Source organism: Panthera uncia, assembly GCF_023721935.1.
Source record: "Panthera uncia isolate 11264 chromosome C1 unlocalized genomic scaffold, Puncia_PCG_1.0 HiC_scaffold_3, whole genome shotgun sequence".
In the NCBI taxonomy this organism is placed as follows: Eukaryota; Metazoa; Chordata; class Mammalia; order Carnivora; family Felidae; genus Panthera; species Panthera uncia.
The window spans coordinates 38,254,988-38,275,269 of record NW_026057584.1 but is presented as its reverse complement, the minus strand read 5'-3'; the positions used below and the strand labels follow the sequence as shown (position 1 = coordinate 38,275,269).

The 20,282-nt window shown below is 40.2% G+C and overlaps 1 protein-coding gene, 1 long non-coding RNA gene and 1 other non-coding gene across 12 annotated transcripts in view; 1 reads left to right on the top strand and 2 right to left on the bottom strand.

The window, feature by feature from the left end:
* Positions 1-18,165, top strand: part of CCDC150 (coiled-coil domain containing 150) — a 96,739-nt gene extending 78,574 nt beyond the window's left edge. For 6 of the 10 annotated variants that reach the window (XM_049615933.1, XM_049615936.1, XM_049615934.1 and 3 more), the window contains 9 exons: positions 2,130-2,223; positions 3,259-3,428; positions 4,592-4,718; positions 13,487-13,681; positions 14,083-14,151; positions 14,246-14,407; positions 15,081-15,167; positions 17,272-17,391; positions 17,779-18,165. In XM_049615933.1, the coding sequence (XP_049471890.1) occupies positions 2,130-2,223; positions 3,259-3,428; positions 4,592-4,718; positions 13,487-13,681; positions 14,083-14,151; positions 14,246-14,407; positions 15,081-15,167; positions 17,272-17,391; positions 17,779-17,910 (1,156 nt within the window). In that variant the 3' untranslated portion in view covers positions 17,911-18,165. Of the gene's footprint in view, positions 1-2,129; positions 2,224-3,258; positions 3,429-4,591; positions 4,719-13,486; positions 13,682-13,903; positions 13,974-14,082; positions 14,152-14,245; positions 14,408-15,080; positions 15,168-17,271; positions 17,392-17,778 lie in introns of those variants that run through there. The other 4 variants (XM_049615932.1, XM_049615940.1, XM_049615931.1 and 1 more) reach the window with 3 other exon arrangements.
* Positions 11,403-11,473, bottom strand: LOC125912005 (small nucleolar RNA SNORD56). The gene has a single exon (XR_007454573.1). It is a non-coding gene; the product is annotated as a small nucleolar RNA SNORD56 (small nucleolar RNA).
* Positions 15,349-17,808, bottom strand: LOC125911803 (uncharacterized). Its single transcript, XR_007454455.1, has 3 exons — positions 17,715-17,808; positions 17,032-17,635; positions 15,349-16,218 (listed from the first exon to the last, which is right to left on the bottom strand). It is a non-coding gene; the product is annotated as an uncharacterized LOC125911803 (long non-coding RNA).
* Positions 18,166-20,282: the final 2,117 nt, after the last annotated feature.

The window sequence follows — 20,282 nt, the reverse complement described above, 5'->3', positions numbered from 1 at the left end:
AGGGAGGGGCAGAGAGAGAGAGAGAGAGAGAGAGAGAGAGAGAATCCCAAGCAGGCTCTGTGCTGTCAGTGCAGAGCCCGATGTGAGGCTTAAACCCATGAACTGTGAGATCATGACCTGAGCTAAATTCAAGAGTCAGATGCTTAACTGAGCCACCCAGGCACGGCGAGAAACAAAGTCACTTTAAAATAAAGATCTAGCCCCTGTTTGGGGAAACATCTTAGGAACTTGACTGGAAAGCAAGGGATTTTGGTGAATGCACTAACCTCTGCCTCTAGACTTCCCAACCTGCTCTTCCCTGTAGATCCTGTACCTGAGCTGCGGCCTCCAGCGGGGTTCCCAGCCTGTAGCCCAGCCATCCCTGCTGCAGACTGGCTGCCCCCACAGCCCACACCCCTCTGTCCTGGCCATTTCTTCCGCCTAATGGGGTTTTGTGCTATTCGATGTTCTTTGTAAACCCAAGTTCTTATTTGTATAGTCTTTATTCAAGGGGAGATTTTTGTTTGAAATCAAGGACCTCCCTTCAGTCCTGAACAGGTTTTTCCTCCAATTCCAATCCAAAGTTTTACATATTTCCCTCTCCCTATTTTACTACTCACTAAATGTATGAATCTGACAGTTCACCCCCTTTACTCTGTTGCTCTCTAAAAGTCCTCTATTTTAGCTTGACATTTCAGAAGTGGTGAAATGTAGACCTGTTCAGTAAAACATGGTATTATAAAAAAAAATAAAGATCTAGAAAATTAGGGAGTATCTGGAAGTAGAAATAAACATGACTTTCAAAAAGTCAAAATTCCCGTGTTTTGTAATGATGTAAAGGAGTATGTATTCTAGAAATTCATGTGCTATATTACTGCTACCCTTTAAACCTGTCCTTGGGTCTGCAGACTAGTAATTATCTAGATAATTGAAGCTCCATGCCTAGTTGAGTTTGAATTATCTATTTATTAGTATCCTATTTAAAGATTAATATTTTTAGATGAATCATTCTGAGACCTACTTCTAGCCATGTTTTAGAAGTAAACTCCGGGGCGCCTGGGTGGCTCAGTCGGTTAAGCAGCTAACTTTGGCTCAGGTCATGATCTCGCAGTCCGTGGGTTCAAGCCCCGCGTCGGGCTCTGTGCTGACAGCTCAGAGCCTGGAGCCTGTTTCAGATTCTGTGTCTCCCTCTCTCTGACCCTCCCCCGTTCATGCTCTCTCTCTGTCTCAAAAATAAATAAACGTTAAAAAAAAATTTTTTTTAAAAAGAAGTAAACTCCTTCTTTGAAAGTTTCAAGTTGCATAAAAGTTTCCCCTTGAGGTTAATGAGCAAATGGTTTCAGTTTAACGGGTCCTCTGAAATATATTGTGATGGGTGTATTAGTGCTTATTATTGTCTCTCTGCTATGGGAGAACAAGTGCCAGTTTTATATTCTCCATTGTGCTTATCTTTGTTTTTTGCATATTATAAACGTGTATTGCCTCTGAACATAAAAAAGTCAAGGGGATGGTACTGAAAATTGTTCACCATTCACAATAAGATTCTGGGTAGCTATTGTATTTAGAAGCAAAATCTCAACAGCAGGCCCATCCATCTAGAAGCAATATATTTTTGTACTGGTGATATATGTATATAGTATAAAATTACCAGCTCATAAGTTAGTCATTGACAAGTATTGATAGCTAATGTATCAATCCAAATTGAATCATAGATGGGACAAAAAAAAATTTTTTTTGATGTTTATTTTTAAGAGAGAGAGAGAGAGAGCATGAGCGGGGGAGGGTCAGAGAGAGAGGGAGACACAAAATCCCAAGCAGGCTCCAGGCTCTGAGCTGTCAGCACAGAGCCCGACGTGGAGCTCAAAATCACAAACCACGAGATCATGACCTGAGCGGAAGTCAGACGTTCAACTGACTGAGCCACCCAGGCGTAGATGGGACAACTTTTTAATCCTTGGGAGTCTTAGTTTCTTAACCTGAAGCTGAGGCTACTAATTGTCACCTGCCAAATCTAAGGTATTCTGAGCATCTGTAGTTTATCACATATGCTATTTGAGCTTCTTAGAAGAAGAGTGCCCTGTAGCTCCCAGTGGTATCCTTCCTAGATGGTTCTTTTCTGTAGTCACTCTTTCTGTGTCTCCCATTTTCAGGGCTCTAAATCAACAGAGGGTGCAGAAGCTGGAGGCAGAAGTGGACCAGTGGCAGGCGAGAATGCTTGTTGTGGATGCCCAGCACAACAGTGAGGTAAAGGCCATTATTATAGATGAGAATATTGATATTTTTGGTTTTATTGGGACATTGCTCTTTTAGGAAAATGGGGTAAGTAATCAGGTAAATCTCTTTTTCATTCAAGTCTGAGTTATGTTTACAAATGGGAAGTGGGCCTGCAACCTTACAGTGAGTCATTTATTGGCAAACCAGGACCACAGTTATGCCTAATTCTCTCTCTGATATAGTTTACTTCTTTTTACTTATTAATGCATAAATGATTGCAGAAGTTAAAGGGCTTACGGAATAATTTGTAATTTAAGTCAGAAGTAGCTGGAGTGACCCCACTATTAATAAGGAGACACACTTATGGGGCACCTGGGTGGCTCAGTCGGCTAAGCGTCTGACTTCAGCTCAGGTCATGATCTCGCGGTCCGTGAGTTCGAGCCCCGCATCGGGCTCTGTGCTGACAGCTCAGAGCCTGGAGCCTGTTTCAGATTCTGTGTCTCCCTCTCTCTCTGACCCTCCCCTGTTCATGTTCTGTCTCTGTCTCAAAAATAAATAAAAGCTAAAAAAAAATTAAAAAAAAATAAATAAGGAGACACACTTACATGTGTGTGCTCATGGATATATGCACACATGAATTTATAAGTATATATGCACATATATTAAAAAGTCTTTGATATTTCGTATAAATAAGCTTTTTCTGGAAGGACATAAAGGAACAATTTCCAGTTCTTCTCTCTTTAGGTAGTGACACCAGAAGTTATAAGATTGGAAAGGGGAATTTACTTTAAAATTTTTAAAATAAATAAGTTGGTTCCATTTTTCAAAGCTCATAGTAATCAGCAGAGCTTGCTTTTCCCATTGCTGTGTAAGAGTCTCCTAAGCAGTGTCTGCAGTAAATTCTCACATCTATATCCCAGGCATCTGGAATCTTTAGTTCTGGTTCCATCCAGTTATTGTCTCACTGGCATTTGATGATAAAGTGTAAGGAGTGAGTATATAGTGTTACCGACTTCTTGAATCTATCTGTGACAGTAGAATTAAAGAGAGTCTTCTCTCTTTCAGATGGAGCCTCTACAGAAAGCTCTAGATGTAGCTAGAGAAGACAACAGGAAACTGGCTATGAGCCTGGAGCAAGCTCTCCAGACAAATAATCATCTACAAACAAAGCTTGATCATGTGCAGGAGAAATTGGAAAACAAAGAACTTGAGCGACAAAATTTGGAAACCTTCAAGTAAGGGCAGTAGAGTCACAGTGAAATTAGGGAAGAGCCTCTGGGAGAGTTACGTCCGGCTCACTTACCTAAACTGTTTAGGGGCGCCTGGGTGGCTCAGCTGGTTGGGCGTCCAACTTCAGCTCAGGTCGTGATCTCAAAGTTCGTGAGTTGGAGCCCCGCGTTGGGCTCTGTGCTGACAGCTCAGAGCCTGGAGCCTGCTTCAGATTCTGTGTCTCCCTCTCTCTCTGCCCCTCCCCACTCATGCTCTGTCTCTCTGTCTTAAAAATAAATAAAAACATTTAAAAAAATTTTTTTTTAAAAATGCTCATCTTCTGCGTGGAACTAGTACTCCAGCAGAACTGTGTTAGGAACCAGGCATCTTGAGCAGCGGCAGCCGCCAGCAGGCTGGGGAATGCTCATGTGAATCTCCTTTTCAGCTCTCCCTTCATCTGGTGTCAAGCTGCTGCTCCACATGAAGGTAAAGCCAACATTTAAAGAATGTTGCATGTTTCTGCCAAGCCTTTTCTATCAAAAGCTAATGTGTCCTTTAGAAGCATGATTTGGAAAAGGAATAGCCTCAGCCTAGATGGGAAGAACCCATGGAGGAGTGGGATGACTCCACCCAGGCAGATCTTTAACCATTGTTTTCCTTTTGGGCCTAAGATTAGGTCAAATGCATCAAGTTCAAGTCAGGCCACCAGAGTTTTTTGTAAACTGCACCTTGGTAAATAGGATTTAGATATAAATAACGTTCCATGAAAACTTTTACCCAAGGGAAATTCAGTGTGCACATAGACCTTTATGCCTTTCAGGTCATGAACATACGGATATGAGGAAGGTATAAGCTAAAGCAGAGAAGGCATTTTTTCCTGTCCATGAGCTGTGCAAATTGTATCTAGTGAAATGTTGCTGGCTCAAGACTGGTTGCTGGTTAAAACAAGAGTGTGTGTTTCACTCTTGGTTGGTTCTCTTGATGTTGAAAGACTTTTTGGCTTTTAATGCTACAGGTAAATGCTTTTCTTCCCTTCATGTTAATGGGCTCCAGACCAGTGAGTTTCACCTGGTGCCTGATGTGCTTCTCATGTGTAAATCATACCTTCTGGACAGCTGCCCATGATCGTCCAGGCCTTCCTTACCTGCTAAGATGATTTCTAAGAGTGACTTATCTTTTTTTTAAACAGAGAACGGATGACTGAGGAATCCAAAGTGGAAGCAGAAATGCATGCTGAACGCATAGAAGCCCTAAGAAAGCAGTTTCAAACTGAGAGAGAAACGGCAAAGAAGGCAGCGCAACGGGAAATGACTGAGGTATGCAGTCGAGTCACAAAAAGGTTTCTAGATGTGAATCTTTTAAGAGGAGAACCAGTCGCAGGATTTCCAAGAATGGCTGCAGCTGTTCTTTGGCCCTTTTCATTCCTCTTTGACCAATAAGCCCAAAGTGATCAAACCATCTCTGTGCTCTTTGTAAATCGAAACACAGAAAGTTTCTGATAGACAGTTCTCTGCCCAGCGAAGGAATGTCTCAATGACAGCTTTTGCATTGGACAGTGATAACTGAGGGCTAGAGGAAGGAAGTGGCCATTGGGAGACATCCAATCATCTGTCCCCTCAGTTCACTTCACCAGCACCCATCACTCATCTACCTTCTCCTGAGAGGCATGTATGGTCCATGCTCTGGTGCGTGCTACATGACCTTTATTTCATTATGATCTCCTCTTTACAAAAGGAGACAAATAAGGTAAATAGCTGAGGACTTCTGTTGAGTAACTAGAGGCTAGGTACGATCTTGAAGGAATTCAAAGCAAGGGAAAGTTGGGTGATAGAAGAAGAGAAATGAAAGTACACAATTGAGACAGAACCAGCAGGGCTGGGACACCCAGTATAAGGGGATGACCAAAGCTTAGAGAAATGAACAGGATGTGTGACCAAATGGATAGGATTTCTCTCTTGATCAGAGCAGACTTTGGGAAGTGTCTGAGAAAGAGTGGTTAGCTGAGATGGTACCAGCTGACTTTGACAGAATGGTAGAGGTGAACTTTCCAGTCAAAGTGGAGCCCTGTGGGTTTCTGAGAAAGGGATAGTGCACTGTAAGCACAATTTTAGGAAGGTTAGTCTGGTGGTAGTGGAGAATAGGCAAGAATGAAGGAGAAACAGGAGATATGAAGACTCGAAACTAGAACAGTTACTTTGGGCTTTAGAAGACTAGGGCCAAGCAACATGGCTCAGGTGAAAATAGAAAACAAATCGAAAGGCAACTTTAATAGAAAAATCATTAAACAGACACTAAATGTTGTATCATCAACAAAGGGGAGGGAAGAATTGCAAATTACAAAACACTATGTAAATATTAAAAAGTTAGAAAGAGGGGCGCCTGGGTGGCTCAGTTGGTTAAGCGTCCAACTTTAGCTCAGGTCATAATCTCGCAGTTTGTGGGTTCAAACTCTACGTCAGGCTCTGTGCTGAGAGCTCATAGCCTGGAGCCTGCTTCAGATTCTGTGTCTCCTCTTTCTGCCCCTCCCCTGCTCACATTCTGTCTCCATCTCTCTCTCAAAAAATGAGTATTTTTTTTTTTTAATTTTTTAAAGGTTAGAAACAAAATTCTGTGGGAAACAAAAATGTGCCCTGAAATTAAAGGCACCTTTAATCAGAGATAGTTGTCAGAGTACCTATAAAATGTAGATCCTTTTAACAAGGATCACTGGAGATTGTGACCTTGTGAGGAGACCAAGGGCAGAGTGAGTGTGTGATATCAGGGGTAGGCTCAAGGCACACCACTTAAGAGTCCCAGTTCTGCCTCTTACTAACAATGTGTACATTTACTGTCTGCAATAATTCCTGAGTCTATTTCCTCAGTCATAAAATGGAAATCATCATAACTACTTTTTGTTTTTAAGTTGGAAAATATATGTAAAGTCATTGTCACAGTGCCCAAACATATTAAATACAAAGTAAGTGATAGTTGTTAGGGCTTACCCAGTTTTGACAAAGATATGATTAAAATAATGGGAGAATAGCTAACAAGAAGTTAGTTGAGTAGTAATAAAAGACCAGCACTGTGTCATGAAGTTAGTATCAGAAACAATGAGTTGGTGTAGAAAGAAAAGATACAAACAACTTTGCACGTTAAACACTATCACCCATTCAGAATACTGTGTTCTTATCTTCTCCCTTCTCTGCTGCCACCTTTTCCTAAAAATCAAGCAGCACTAATTTAAGGGCACTGGAGGAGGAAGGGAGCTCTGTAAAATGATTTAAGTAATGTTAAAAGATAAACTGAGGTAGTGTCCAATCTAGCAGATAAAAAGGAGCTTCAAGGAGCTGTACAAAATGAAAGGCTTTCATTTGTGGAAGGGAACAGGAACAACTTACATTAGGTATAAAAGCAGGTTGGTTACTGCAAACTACTTTCCTCTAGGGGATGGCAGGTCTTACCAGGCAGATGACCTAACTGGTACTGATCAAACAATTCCTGATGGACTGGTTTAAGAGTCCATTTCTGGAATCGCTGAAGCATTAAGTCTCAGTTTGGTGACAGAGAGCTGACTCCATTTTGGGCCTGTTTTTTTTGTTTTTTGTTTTTTTTAAACAATTTCCCCTCCCCTTTTTAAAGTTTATTTATTTATTTTGAGAGAAAGGGAGAGAGAGAATCGCAAGCAGGCTCTGTACTGTCAGCATAGAGCCCAATGTGAGGCTCAATCTCACGAACCATGAGATCATGACCTGACCCAAAACAAAGAGACACTTAACCGATTGAGTCACCCAGGCACCCCGACAATTCCCCCTTTTGATCAGACTCTCAGCCTGAGAGAGGTCATTAAAGTTTAAGGCATTATCTACTCCCAGCTACTACTCGGGAGTTCTTGAAGTTTTTTTGCTGAATTTCTGTGTGGTATTCATAGGTCATGCTTTTTGTTGATATTCTTCGTGGCATTCACAGGCCATGACATTTTAGATTCACATTTTTTAAGTCAGTCATTCTCTTCATTTCTGTTCTGACGTTCTAGTCTTAGATCATTTGCTTGGTGGTTAGCAACTGTGAACATGTGTTTCAAGGTTTTGAGAGAATACAGCACACTTAGGGAGACTACTAAGTTTATTATAAGCATGATAATTCCCAACATCTAGAGTGTCCTTTGGAGCCTTGGTCCCCAAGACCCAAATCAATCAAAAAGTCAAATAAGTGAAGGATTCTGTTGAAGGAGTCCCTTTCTCAAGCCAACTAGCTTAGCTTGTTCAGTGATCTTACATAGCCGAGTCTCAGCCTCCCCAGAAGTGTCTGTCTGAGTACAGCATGTGGTGTTGTACACAGAACAAACACCTCTGTGTTCAACTAAAAGATGATAGGGCTGTCCTGTTATCCAGAACAACTTCAGACAGTCTAGTGGTTTTTGTTGGGCAGCTGTTACTTAATCAGTAGATTCCGCAGTACCTTCAAGAGTTAAGGAGAGGTTTCTGATGGTATTCCCATTTGTACTTACTCCTAGCCAAGACAGTAGGGATCTGCCAAAGAAAGTGAATTTTGGATCATGAGTGCCTCCTGTAAGTCCTGATTTCAGTCTGTGGCTCAGGATTAGAAAGGCGACAGCCATGAAAGCCAGTAAAATTTACGAGTCTGTAGACCACAGACTGGTTGCCCTTGCCTATGTCTGTTTCTTTATACAGAGCTTGGATACAAGATTCTGCTGGTTTGGAATTTTTAGCCAGAGGCAGAGAAATGACCCCTAGGAGTAGGGAGTATGATACAATGGAGAGGGGGCAGTTTGGTACAGAGAAACAAGCATTGGAAGTCAGGGAGAAATGTGTGATGGGCAGAGCTATAGAATTACCAGCATCATGGCAAATCCACCAGTTGTTTGGAGGTTACATTACCCCCTTTGCAATGGCATCATCTTTGCAGGCCAGAGCAAGGCAAAACATGGGCAAAACAATCATAAAGACCTTCAGGATATAAGAATTAGGATAAGGATTGTCAGAGCAGCAAGAATAGAAAGAAACAAATAATTTTTGATCTGACGTCTTGGGAGGAAGCAGTCTACCTCAATGTCGGCTACTTGTCAGTTTGATTTTGAAGCCTCTGCAACGTCTTTACATAGGACCACATGTCAGCTGGGGCCTTCTTCAGTTGTGAAATATGCACCCAAGGTTTGATACCTTGTACAGTATCTACTGATACCTACTACGGCAGGGATGTCAGTGGTCAAGAGTACCTAGTAGGCTCCTTCCCAGAAATGTCTCTTTTGCAAAAGTATCAGAGTATAACAATAGCTGTCTATAAATGATAAAAAACCTTAATATGCTCATGTTTAAAGATCTGATGAGAGTTCATTATAATAGGATTGACAAGGAAGTTTGGTTATATCCATGATATACAACATTTGAAGATAAAAACTGAAATTATGACTCATAAAAGGACATATCAGATTTTTAGGAATTTCCTATGTTTTCTAGAACACATATTAATAACACACATTGTACGAATATTATGTAAGGTTTATCATCACTTGACAATGCTTCCCATGTAATTTAGCATACCAGATAAGCCTGATTAGTTTAACATTTCTCTCTTACAAGGTGAGACACAAATCCTTTGAGATTTTCCAAGGACTATCTGGGAAATCTGCAAGTTGCTTTGAGATCAGAAAGACCCCATTTAGAATTTGATTTGGGGAAGTTGTCAAAATATTTGAACATGTGACTAATAAGATCACAAATTATTACGAAGTATTAGTTAAACTGATAATGGAAAATTTTAAAGGCAAATACAGAAGGTTACATAGTTGTGAACAAAACTTAGCTCTTAATATTGACAAGACTAGGTTTTCTTAAGTAATCACAGACTTAATAAAAGACCATGTGAAGCACGGTGAATTATTGTGCTCAGTTGCAAAATCTTTATCTTTCAGGTAGATTACCCAAAAGGTTAAAAAAACACTTTCATAAAATCTTATCAAGAACAGACCAATAGTCCAAGGAAACTTTGTCCTTATAATGAAGAAAAAAAACAAATTCTAATTTTGCACGAAATTCATTCCTTAGAAACTTGAATAAACCAATTCTAACTTAGCCACCTTGACCACACAGAAAATTCCTTTCTTAAGATTCCTTTTCCACAAATCTTCAATTTTTTCTTTTATCCATTCAGATTTTGTTTTGTGTCTTTTCCTCTTTCTCATTCTAGAACAGTCCATCATTTACTTACTACTTTTCATACACAGTTGTTTCCTTTCACCCTTGTTATTTCAAAGTAATTATAATTACATATATTGATTAGAATTCTTAACACTTACAATCCTCATATCTAGTAAAACCTAGGAAGTAAGCAGTTGTGGAGTGTGTTACACTAACATTCTGTGGGTTGGCCAGTCTGTAAATCCATTAGTTTCTAGAAGTCTATTCTTCCCCATAGTAAACTTCTAACGTAGCACAAAACAGCTTTATTAACAGACCCAAATACCTTTAGTTCCTCTGTGAAAGGAAGCCAAAAGTGGATAAACCTGTGTTTAGTTATGTTTTGGTATTTTATCTTACTTGGAATTGATCTAGATATTCAGTGAGTACCCATCATTTCATTTATTTTAGTGTGATTTAAAAGTTTTCAAAAAGATTTTGGAAACTTATCTTCCATTTAACAATTACATTTAGATTACTCATGAAAATTTTATGAGACATGAAATCAGCTAACCATGATCTTAAATTATCTTTCTTGCCGACAAATTCTGTGACAGACATAGATAAGCTTCTTTGACTTTTAGTAAACCTGGGTAAAATGGAAGTATTACAGCTAATGTTCATAATTCTTAGCACATGGATGTTTTAATTAAAAGGTAGCTTCAGGGGCACCTGGGTGGTTTAGTCGATTAAGCATCCAACTTCAGCTCAGGTCTTAATCTCACAGTTGGTGAATTCAAGCCCCGCATTGTGCTGTCTGCTGTCAGCACAGAGTCTGCTTCAGATCCTTTGTCCCCTTCTCTCTCTGCCCCTCCCCTGCTCATGCTCTCACAAAAAAAAAAAAAAAAAAAAAAAGGAAAAAGGTAGCTTAAGTTCATTGTTTGATTTGTTGATGATTATCCTAGATCATGTGAACTTGAAAATCATATGGGTTAGATTTTCTATTTCTTAGAGAACGCTGAATACGTATAAATACTTGTTTGTCTTTAAACCAATTAAATAGAGCTCTTTACAAAGTCATTTTGGCAATACCATTCAAAGGTAGGAAAAAAGTCTCTAATATGTGTAAAAGACATAAACATACAAACAGGTCTTAAAGGTTTCATTTTATAATTTTAGTCTTGAGACAGGTACAATACTGCAAAACTCACTCGTTTATAAAAGAACAGTTAGATCCAAATTGTGTTCTTGGCAAATGGAATAAAATTAAGGTTATTTGTTCAGATGGCTAAAGCTTTTAACTAATATTTTTAAAGGTGACTTAAGATTTTCATGGGCCTAGTTTTCCAAATATCTTTTCTCCCTACCCCCTACTCGTACGAATGGTCTTCGTTCATGGAGAAGACCAAGTAGAACACTTTTATCTCAAAAGGCACAGAAAAAAGGAACAAAAGTCCCCTTGGTGGAACTTGTATTCTAAGTCCAGATCTTTTACACTATCTGCAAACGTTAGATGAATAGAGAGGTTTGGGGATCAGTAAATAGAACAAGAGGGCTTTGAATTGTTTTTAGAGCTGAATTTCTGTTCTTGTACACTTGATTTATAAGACAAGTACAGTTTTTAATTTCTCAAAGAATTGGGTTGCAACCTTTAATTCGTGGGCTGACCCACTCACCCAACTACATTATCTTTATTTGCTTCTTTACACCAGGGAGAAGATCTTCAACTAAGGTGGAAGTCAAAAGATTCTTAGGTTCTAGATTCAGAGCTGTGTGTCTGGAATGTCTAGTAAATCCTTCCACAGAGGCTTTAGAATGTTTCTCTTTCTGGGTACATAGTTTCATCTTAGCTCAGGGGAGAAGACTTTTTTTTTCCCCTCATCTTCACTCAGACCCAAAGGATCAACAAGCAGGAGGTGAACTGCTGTTGACCAGTAATAGTGCCGTCATTGCAGAGAGGAGAAAGGAATTTTTAAAAGTCTGTCAGGCTCTGAATATGGCCATCTTCTGACCATAGAACTCCTTTAAATTCTTTCAGATATCTTGCCAAGTTTCAGCCAGGACAAACAGTAAATATTCCTAGCACTATTAAACCCCTGAATACAAGAGAGATCCCCAAAGAGCACAAAAGATACTACCCTCCCAAGATCAGAGCCACTCCCAAAGTACCAAGAGAATTGTATTGGGGGTCAGTAGGTCCCTAGCCATGAATGGGATGGCACCCCTATTTCTATCCAGCCTCTGACCCGATGGTTGCCTCGCCAGGTTCTCAGGACATAAAGCAAGATAAACAAGAAGGCAGTAGCTGTCCCTGGGTGAGAAAGGATCAACAACCAGTGGGTACCCAAAAGCAGATTCACAAGATACAATTCAAAGATTAATTCTTACAGCTGTTTTTTGCCTATCAATCTGAATTTGGAAAGGAAAGGACAGTGTGAATTTTTTTACTTTCTTCTCTCAGCCAGACATCACAGACATCTGAGAAAGCTGACTTTGCTGAGAATTCTCACTCTTTGTTAGCTTCTGCTAGTTGTCCCAGATCCCATCTGGAGGCTCGTGTTCCAGCAGATCTCATTCTAGTCCCCAGAAACCACAGAGAAAGGAAAATAATTTTTCTTTTCCCTTTATGAGTGCTTGGCTTTGCTTTTCTAGAGCACCTTCTCTAGAGCACCTCATACATGGAGAAGCATATTTAGGTTAAAAGTTCTCCACTATAGCCATTGTAATTCAAAAATATCTGTTCAGCCTTAAAAGTTTTATTCACCTGAGATCTCACACTGGAGCGACCCAGTCCAGAAAATGGAAGGCTTAAAGTCTGAAAGCTGCCAACACGAAAGCTGCAGAGCCAGGATCCAAGAGAGATGTAACCTGTGGCCTCCAGAGGCAGTGATGGAGCGGGGAGCTCAGTGGGCACTTACACCAGGCAGCTCACTGCTCCTGGGGACCAGTGCTGTCCTTCAGTTTAACAGTTCTGGAATCAGAAAAGTTTTAATATGCCTCAGTTTATCTTTTAAGAGTTTATTAGAACGCGAATTTGTTCGAATTGGGCATCATCCAGTCTAGCAGATCAAGAGCTCTAAGGAGGTGTACAAAATGAAAGCCTTTTTATAGCAAAAGGGAGCAAGAACAAGTTCTACTAGACAAAAACTTGAGTTGGTTATTGCAGTTTCTTTCCTTTTAGGGGATGACAGGATCAGGCAGATTACCAAACTACTGCTGATCAGGTAATTCCTGATGGACTTGTTTAAGAGTTCATTTCTGGGAAAGCCAAAACCGTAATTCAGTCTCAGTTTGGGACTGAGCATAAGGGACTCCATTTGAAATTGTTGTCTGGTTTTTAACAATAAGCACTATGCTGTTTTTCCACTAGACAATTTTATTAAAATCTTTAAAAACTAAAAGCAGTATTCTAAAAATATATGCAGTGGTAGTAACTGGCAAGTATTTATAGAAATTACCATATAATTTTCAGTTGTCCAGACATGAGGTCACAGTGACAGGAAAGAAAAGTTGAATGATCACTGAGAAATTACCATATGCCAGGCTCTGCTTTCTTTCTCTACTTTGTCTTATTTAACTAGGAACCCTATGAAATAGGTTATGTGCATACTTTGCCAATGATGAACCTGAGGCTTAGGGAAGTCGGTTATCCAAAATTACTTGGCTAGTAAGTGCTTATGCTGGGATTTGAACTGGGGTTGGACTCCAAGGTCGTGCTCTTGAAAAGAGAATGAGGAACATTATATACGTTGTGTTCTTTAGTGTTAATAGTTATGAAAACAAAAGATGAAAACCACTTAAAGTGTTGCTCCACAGGTCTTAATCAAGCGTCATTATTATTGCCTCACTTTCCCTTCTTGTTAAAAGAAAGTTCCAGAGAGAAGGAACTAAGTATGGGGACAGACCTACTTATAAGCTTCTCTTAATGAAAGGTAAAAATGATTGAATTTTCCCTTTGTGTTCCACAGCTGAAGAAAGCCCTTGACGAAGCCAACTTCAGATCAGTGGAAGTAACGCGGACCAACCGAGAGCTGCGGCAGAAACTCACAGAGCTGGAGAAGATCCTGAACACTAGCAAGGAGAAAATAAAGAATCAAAAGGCCCAAATTAAGCTCCACTTGTCGACTAAGGCGAATAATACTCAGAATGTAGAGAGGATGAAGGTTGTATGAAAAATGCTAAGTCTCCCTTACTCCCTGTTATCTGATGAGGATCCATGCAGGCTGTGGGGTCTGGCGAAGATAGTTCCAGAGTACTAACAGCAGCATGTGTGCTCCGGGAATTACAGCTACACCTGGGAAGTGGGCAGATTGCAGGGGGATGGACAGACTGTCTTTCTCCAGCAGAGAGAGACACTGCTGTGTAAATGTTTGATTTCTCTTCAGCTGCCATGTCACCTTCTGGCCCCCCATCTGCCTCTCCCACAGTGATCGTACAGGATTTTGCTCTGTCAGGGTCAGTGGGCCAGACGGGAAGGAGAGCCCAGCAGGGGCTGGTAACTGTGGGTCTCATATGGGATTCTCCACTGATCATCTTTCTATGTTATTTCCACATTTACTTTCAGCAAATAGAAACAGAATTGAGGCAAATGGAGCTAATTAAGGATCAGTATCAGAAAAAAAATTATGAACAGGTAGATGATTTCCACAAACTCTATGTTTACTATTCACCTAAAATCTCACACTTGGACAGGTTCACCAACTGCTTCCCTCTTTGTGCCCTCCCAGTCACTGAGTATCCAGAAATTTGTATCTGAAATGACTAACCTACAGAAAGAGATGCAGCTGTTGGCCAAGAGCCAGTACGAGACCTCAGCACGGAATAAACAGCAAGAGCTGCGCCTGGAGGCAGAGCGGAAAGTAAGGCAGGAACTGGAGAACCGGTGCCAGGTAAAAAGTTCCCTCAGGTTCATCTCAGATTATCAGCAAGTGACATGTACCGAAACCCAACATCAGAGCATCTACGTTTTCTAGATTCTGTAGAAGAAACAAAAGTCTACAAGTAGGAAGAAGCCTATAGCTTTGAATGTGGCCCATGTTCTCAATTTTCAGCTTAATAAGATATCCATTCTTAACAGCTACAGCTCACATATGCAAAATACTGGTTATTAAATAAGACTTCTGAACTGAATTTCATAGTCTTTCAGGCACTTTACACCCCTTGCTTCTTCCCTGAAGCTTAGATACACCTGTTGCTATGACAGGATTTTTAGCTCTTCCCAGCCTCTGGAAAAGCATAACATTTTATCACTGCAAAAGGACTTCAAGAGATCATTAAGCCCTTGCTTTCTAGCAGAAATTGTCTCCAGTGAAAAAATATTCCTTCAGTTCTGGAAAGAGATATTAATCACTTTTTCTTCAGGAGAATCCATAAATCAAAATCTGTGATCATATACATCTGTGGATACTACTAACACTTTTCATCTTATATTTTGGTAGCACCTGAAGTTAGTGTACTCCATCATGCTTTCATAATTTGATTGCCCATTTATAACAATATGGAAGCTCTTTGTTCCATATGGGACTGTGGGAATTTGCAAAAATCTTTGTATCACGTTTTCAGGAATTGGAAGAAACCATCAGACACCTAAAGAAATGCAAAGAGGCAACAGAGCATAAACTCAAAGAAGCCAGTGTGGAATCAGAACAGGTAAGCCAGACCTAGGGACATAAAGACTTAACAAGTTTCCTCACACACAACAATTTTGAAACACTCAAGTCAGAGTAAAATGCCTCGTTAACATGGGAGCGTAACAGGCAAGAACCATTATGCCTTATGAAGTATAATCTCCATTATGAAGAATGATTTTTAGGTTGAGACTCTGTGCCAAAATACTGATTAAGTCCAAGTCTTTACCACTTAATACAAGAAGGGAAGACCAGCATGTGTGTAGATTTTAATGCACTATTACTCAACATCACTAATAAAAGTGGAAGCTCTTTGTTCAGTCAATAAAAAATGTTAAGTAGGCCTTATTTTTTTAAGTTGGTTTTTTTTTTTTAATTTAGGTAATTTCTACATGCAACGTGGGGCTCAAACTCATGTCCCTGAGATTGAGAATCATATACTCTTCAGACTGAGCCCGTCAGGTCCCCTGAGTAGGCCCTCTTACTTTGTGATTTTCCTTTCTCTAATCTTAAATTGGCCTATTTGAAGGTATTTAAAATTATACATTTTTTAGAGCTGGAAAGGGTCTTTGAAATCATGGTCTGCCACAACCATTCCTCATTTTCCAAATAAGGAAAACAGCTTCTAAGGTATCACAGTGATGTTTTTGTCAGTTGGTCATGATGTGTGTGCCTTTTACAGCCACTAAATTACAAGACAACATGACTGTCATAGTGGGATATTAAAGGGAATATGGACTCAGACACACGAGTTTGAACACTGTCACATGAGTTTGTCACACTGTGACACAGTGCCCTTAAGGAATTTACATTTACTTCCTTTAACTCATCAGTTACCACATCTAGAAAAGTCAGGGTATTGAGACTTACCTTTCCGTTGTTCTGTTAGATGGCTCAGAGTAAGTTTCAGTAAACGGTGCCTCCCTTCTCATTTACCAAACAAGAGGAGATAGGATGGATGTACAGGGCCATTTCAAGCATCTTTCCCTCCACTCCTGGTAAAGAGTGCTGGACACTGCCTTTGGTGGGGGGCAGGGTGTGAGTATCACCGGCATTAGGGTATACAAACAGACCTGGAAAATATTTGAACTTTGTAACTTTCTAAAAGTTAAATGCCAGGGGAGCTCTATTTTTTTACCTCACTATTTTGTGCCCACACTGTTAACTGGCTGGGCTAGGACAAATACATAGTCGCACGTATTTACTGTGGACCTGTCATATGTTGGGCGCTGTCCTAGGTGATGGAGACACGGGGTGAAACAAGCCCGACGAAGTCCCTGCTCTCCTAGATCTTGCCTTCTCCCAGGCAAGACAGAAATACCTCTCAAGACTTGAGAATCAAAAAACGAAAATGCTGTCCATGAAACAAATAATCAAAGGGAAGAAAACAGTCATTTTGCTTTTTATTCTAGAGGATATGTTCTGGAGCTGTTTTGAAGCAACCATTATACCACAGAAAAGCCTGTTGGCCTACCTTAAAATACCATAGTATCCCAAACACACATAAAAGTGCCAGGCACACAGTAGATATTTGTCAATTAAATGAATACGGAGTCCAGATCATCTTCAAAGGCAGACGACTAGAGGGACCATTTAAGTCAATCTAGCAAAGGTGATTTGGAAGTTTGTGCTTAGGAGCTGAAGTCTAAAATATTTTGATGATAAAGGAAATAAAGAGGATGCAACTTACGCTAAGCTGGTTCCGTCTTTTACTAATTCAGTTTACTTTCATAAAGCACAACAGAAAAATCTAGTGTAGGGACTTTGGAGAAGTATTTAGTCTTGGAGAACAGAACTCACAAGTCCCAACCATGGTTTGCACTACCACGTTCACTTGCAGCGCTATCTTATCCCGTCATTCTGATTTTTCCCCGGGGTTCTCTTACCTTAGGTCACGCCCAAGAAATAGGAACAAATGCATGAAAAAGCAACAGGCTTGCAGGCATCCCTCAGCTCTACATTCAGAAATCTCTGTCATCTGTAGAATGGATATTATGCAAATAGGTTACAAGGACCTTGCACTCAGAATTTGGGTCTTTTAACATCTAGGTAAAAAGTCTCTTGAACCAATACACAAAAAACTATTTCTTTGTTGTAATGTTTAATGATAACGCTTGTATGTCCAGATAACAGCTAACCTGGAAGAAGCTCATCGCTGGTTTAAGTGCAGGTTCGATGGCCTGCAGCTTGAGCTGACGAGAAACCGGTTGCAGAGGCTTCCCCGAGAAGACGGGTGGATGGAAGAGGTAGGGTATTTGGACATGGCTGTCGTAAGCAATTTTGGATTTGTTCCTTCTCAGATTTCTTTTTCTTCAGCATGGAGCCCACTTCAGGGCTCATACTCACAAACCGTGAGATCATGACCTGAGCCGAAATCAAGTCGGACACTTAACCGACTGAGCCACCCAGGTGCCCCTCTTCAAATTTCTAATTACAGAAGTTCTCTCTTCATCCAGCTACTCTCCCCACTAATCTGTAGATTTCTTTAAACTGCAAAGAAAACAAATGCATTAAATTTCTTTCTTAAAAGTTCTACATTTCCCAACCTGTCTAGATTAGAACCACTCACCTTGATGAATAAATTATATTCGTAAAGACAAAACAGGGCCTCAGCTATGCAGTTAGTTTTGCAGTGTCGGGTCTGTTTTCTTTCCAGCAGGACCAAGGTAACAAGCACGACGTGGCATCCAGCCAGTCTGTTCTACATCGGTGGGAGAATAAACAGCGTCTTAGACTTACACCCAAGAAATGTCATTCTGAACTAGAGAGAGATTGATGCCCTTGACAGAGGCACTTCTTCATCGATAGCTACACCACCATGATTTCCAGAGCCCAGCAATCAGGGCTGGCCTTTTCCACAGTCATCAGAACATCAAGTCTTTGATGTGGGCTGAAGATTTTTGGACTTGAGTTTATTCTTTCAGGAACTTGCTGATATCAGTACAGAACCACCCCATCTTTTTTGTCTCTTTCCCCATTTTCCACCCAATAAATTTATATGAATTTGTTGTAAGATAGAAGTTACTGTTGTATGATACTTGTCTATTTTTCTAAGTACATTTTATCAAAAAGCATTTAGTGAGGTACTAGATGTACAGCCACTAAATGATAGGATATTTTGTTTCGATAAAATCCTCTAGTCTAACACCCAGTAGATAATCCTTGAAAATGGGATCACCTGGAAAATGGTAAAAACTTTTCCACATAAAAAAAAAAAAAATACCCTTTTATGCTGGGTAATTACCAGCACATCTTTAGTAGGATTAGATCTCTCTTCTTTATTTTTTTTAATTGTTTTAAGTAAGCTCTGTACCCATTGTGGGGTTTGAACTCACAAACCCGAGATCAAGAGTCATGTGTTCTACCAACTGAGCCATCCAGGCGCCCCTACAGCTCTATTCTTATATTAGATATCTCAGAGATTGTATTTATAACTTCCTCAAATGTTTACAAATCAAATTATTGTATACAGCAGACTGCTCTGCTCCAGGACTATGCCTGGCCCATGTAGCTCTTCCTTACTATAGTAAGCAATAAATTCAGCTTTATATATATGTATATTTTTTATTTTAGATAGGGAGCGGTAGAGTAGGTAATCCAGACTTAATGAACATAAACAGCTACCATAGCACCTGGCTTTATTCATGTTCAAGTAATGGTAGCTACTGATGATGCTATCAGGACCTAAATTGAGTGAGCATTGTGAATTGGAGGGAATATCATTAATAAGACTCTCAGAGGTTGAAGAGCCTACCATTCTTCTTCTGATATAAAAAAGACAAAGCTGAATTTATAGCCTAAACTAAGCCGTAATAATTGAAGGAGAGCTCTGTTGGTCAGGCAGAGTCCTCCCTGATCGGAGCAGACTGCTGATCTTATATAATGTTTGGGGGAAACACGAAGTTCAAGAATCGCAAGACTTTCAGAGACCTTGAGGGTTGGTACTATCTGTAGAAGTGTAGTTATGTGGGTAAGGTTGGTAACTGGCATTCAGGGGGCACCTGTTGGAATGCATCTATTTCTGTGTGTCTGACTTCCAGAGGTGAGGGTTCACTGATTGGCAGGCTGGGAAAAGCCTCCCCAAGTTATCTAACTCCTACAGAATTTATCCCTTTAGACTCTTCATAAGAAGATAAAGTTATTTTAAGGTACCAGAGAGTCAATCTTGAAATAGTCTAAGCAAGAACCCCACAGAACAGTTCCTTTGTCCTGAATTCCTCATAGGACAAAAGATCCCAATTACTGTGCAGGAGAGATGATCAACCTTATTGGGTTGTAAATACACCGTTCTTGAGTGTTGTCATGACATTACCGTTACTGACCAAGAATATGTTTATCTTCTTCATCCAGAGCAAGGACATTTTTCTCCACTTGTGTTTTGTTCTCAAAGAGTATCATTATTGATAAAGTCCGTGTAACTTTATGTCATTTTTTTTAGGTTGGCTATACTAAACCTTAGCTTGGGAGAAGTGAATTATAGCATTAGATTGGTGATCATTTCTAGTAAAACCTATATTTAGAACAGCCTGTTTAGAGTGATGAATTTGCTGAAGTGTTTCTATAGTACTTTTATAATGGTCTGCTGTATACTAGGTTCTATTGTGGGCCTGTACTTTCATCTGAAGCTACCAAAACACAGACAAAATATCAACCAATGGTTTTTAAGACACCAGACATTGTGCAACAAAGAACAGTACTCCCTGAGAGAAAGGGAACAAATGAGGTGAACCCTACTATCACCCCGCCTTCTAGCCTTCAGACAGTTCATGCACCTGGTCCTGAGTTAAGGAGCCAGAGTCCAGGGAGACCAGGACTGCTAGAGTTCCAGGACCGAATACCGGAGAGGAGAGTGCTACAGAGGGAGAATTTCAGAGATGTCCCGAAAGCCCTCTTGAGTATTAGCTGAGCACATGCATGTGAGGAAACCACCTCAAGCTGGAGAAAGAATCATCCAAAAGGGTTTAAGTTAACAGTGGCCAACACACACACACACACACACACACACACACACACAAAATACCAGCTTCCATCAGCCAGCATGAGAAACATCATGATTTGCAGGGCATTGGGTGGAGAACACTAAAGAATACTTGTCTCAGAAGTAGAGAATAGGTAGCCCTACAGCAAACACTGCTCT